The 2,563-nt window shown below is 49.8% G+C and overlaps 1 protein-coding gene across 1 annotated transcript; it reads left to right on the top strand.

Annotated features, from left to right (window-relative positions):
* Positions 1-309: 309 nt before the first annotated feature.
* On the top strand, positions 310-2,334 carry LOC101389290 (tripartite motif-containing protein 75-like). Its single transcript, XM_004433582.3, has one exon. The coding sequence runs from the start codon at positions 559-561 to the stop codon at positions 1,969-1,971; it is 1,413 nt and encodes a 470-aa protein (XP_004433639.1). The 5' UTR covers positions 310-558; the 3' UTR covers positions 1,972-2,334.
* The last annotated feature ends 229 nt before the right edge of the window (positions 2,335-2,563 follow it).

Raw genomic sequence — 2,563 nt, 5'->3', positions numbered from 1 at the left:
ACTTGCTTACCTGATTCTCTTGGAGACGAGGATGTTATGTAACTTTCCCTGGGTCCCCCAGATTGTAGGTAACTAAAGCGGGAGGCTGACTCAGGGCCAGGGGATCTAGTCCCACATCTATACACTTTCCCCAGTCCCATGCAGCGCCCTTGTAGTTGACTTGAGTTTAGGTGGATTGTGGTGGTAAATAGAAGAATCAATGGTTGCTTCAAATGTGGCAGTGAGCAGGGCCACAAGACATATGGTAGCCTTTTTTACATGAAACAATATTTTCTCATCCCCAGGAATGAATAAGCACTTTAGAGTCATGTCTGCTTTCTGACCAAGAGAATTGGGGAGGCTGGATTCAACTACCTGATTGGCTGGAGGTGGTGAGTGGAGCTCCTCTGGGCATGGACCTATGCACCTGAGGCCAGTAGCCTCATAGGAACAAAACATTCAGGACAGGAAGGACGGTGAGGTCTGAGGGGGTGTCTGGTCAGTGGAGAGATCCTGCAGAGCCAGAGCCCAATCTCCTGAAGAAAACCCACCTCAGTCTAGTCCTTCATTCACAGCACAATGGCGGTTGAAACAGCCCTGGCAGGACTCCAGGCAGAAGCCAACTGTCCCATCTGTCTGGATTATCTGAGAGACCCTGTCACCATCGAATGTGGCCACAACTTCTGTCGATCTTGCATCCAACAGTCCTGGGAAGATCTATGGGACATGTTCCCTTGCCCTGTCTGCCGTCACCCATGCCAACAGAGGCACTTCAGGAGCAACATCCAGCTGGGAAGGATGATTGACATCACCAAGCTCCTCCACATCACCAGGAGCAAGAAGAAGAGGCAGGAAGACAGGCGCTTGTGTGAGAAGCACAACCAGCTCCTGACCCTCTTCTGTGAGGAGGACCTAGAGGTGCTGTGTCCCCTGTGCACTCAGCCCCCTGACCACCAGGGCCACCAGGTGAGGCCCCTGGAGGAAGCCGCCTCTCATCACAGGCAGAGACTCAGCAGTTACATCGAGTCCCTGAAGACGCAGGTGGCAGACGTTCAGAAATTAATAAGCATTCAAAGCAAAAAACCCTTAGAACTGAGAGAGAAGGTGCAAAATCAGAGAAGGAAATTAGCCTCTGAATTTGAGCAGCTGAACCAGTGTGTAGAACGTGAGCAAGAGGCAGTTCTGTCAAGGCTGGCCGAGGAAGAGAGGGACATTCAACAGAAACTCAGCGCAAACATAGCGGCCTTTTCACAGCACGTTTCCACCCTCAAAGGCCTACTGAAGGAGGTGGCAGAGAGGTGTGTGATGTCGGAGGTGAGGCTGCTGACAGATATCCAGAGCCTCCTCCACAGGTGTGACAGCCTGAAAACCCCGGCTGTCTATTCAATCCAGCTAAGGAGAGAAGGATGCAGCCTTCCTCCGCAGTATTCAGCTCTGCAGAAAATTATACAGAAATTTAAAGAAGAAGTTACTCTGGATCCTGAAACAGCACATCCTAATCTGCTTGTCTCTGAGGATAAAAAGTCTGTGACATTTGCGAGGAAAAAGCAAAGAGTTCCTCGCAATCCAAAGAGATTTATGGTTGATCCAGTGGTCCTGGGTTCTGAAGGGTTCCATTACGGCCGACATTACTGGGAGGTCCAGGTGGGTGACAAGCCTGAGTGGGCCGTGGGGGTTTGTAGAGACTCCCTTTCCAGGAAGGGAAAACGGCCCCGGTCAGGACAGAGCAGACGCTGGACAATTCATCTGCAGAATGGTGACTTTGTCGCACAAGGTGCCGTGACTGTCACTCTTGTGCTGAAGGAAAAGCCTAGAGGTGTTGGCATTTATCTGGACTATGAGTTGGGTAACATTTCATTTTACAGTTTGAATGACAGGTCTCACATCCATTCTTTCACGGATAAATTTTCTGAAGTCCTAAAGCCTTACTTCTATATCAGACGGGACTCTAAACCTCTGACAGTCTGTGCGGTAAGAGATTATGAAGCGTGAACTGTGACTTTGCTTCATTTTCCTGCTGTAATTTATGGAGTAGGTCAAATATTGCACAACTGTCAATAAATGTAGCACCAACAAAAATTTTTTTAATGCTCATTTTGTTACCGCGTGGGGTAACAACGTGGGGCCTTCTGCTTGCTGCAAGACATGCCAGTAGTCAAGAGGCAAGGTGGTAGGAGAGAAAGGACTTTTTAATAATTTCCCCCACCCCAAAGCCCCAGTAGATAGTTGTATGTCATAGGTGCACATCCTTCTAGTTGCTGTATGTGGGACGCGGCCTCAGCATGGCCGGAGAAGCGGTGCGTCGGTGCACGCCCGGGATCAAACCTGGGCCGCCAGCAGTGGAGCGCGCGCACTTAACCGCTAAGCCACAGGGCCGGCCCTGGACTTTTTTATTACAGCTTTCTAGCAAGAGGGCTGACTCATGTCCAAAAGAACCATCTTGACAGGGCACAAAATCTCACAGCAGTTATATAGGCCATTGGGTTATTGGGGAGGGGGTTAGGAATGTTGACCTTCTGCTGTTACAGACTGGGAGTTCCATACCAGATCTTTCAGTTTTCACTGATGATGGCTATCAGCATAG

The sequence above is a fragment of the Ceratotherium simum genome, chromosome 12 (assembly GCF_057802395.1).
Source record: "Ceratotherium simum simum isolate JZ-2026a chromosome 12, ASM5780239v1, whole genome shotgun sequence".
Classification (NCBI taxonomy): domain Eukaryota; kingdom Metazoa; phylum Chordata; class Mammalia; order Perissodactyla; family Rhinocerotidae; genus Ceratotherium; species Ceratotherium simum.
This window is presented reverse-complemented; position numbering and strand designations above follow the sequence as displayed.

Coding starts and splice junctions, on each gene's coding strand:
- LOC101389290 (XM_004433582.3), top strand. CDS start 559: ATGGCGGTTGAAACAGCCCTGGCAGGACTCCAGGCAGAAGCCAACTGT.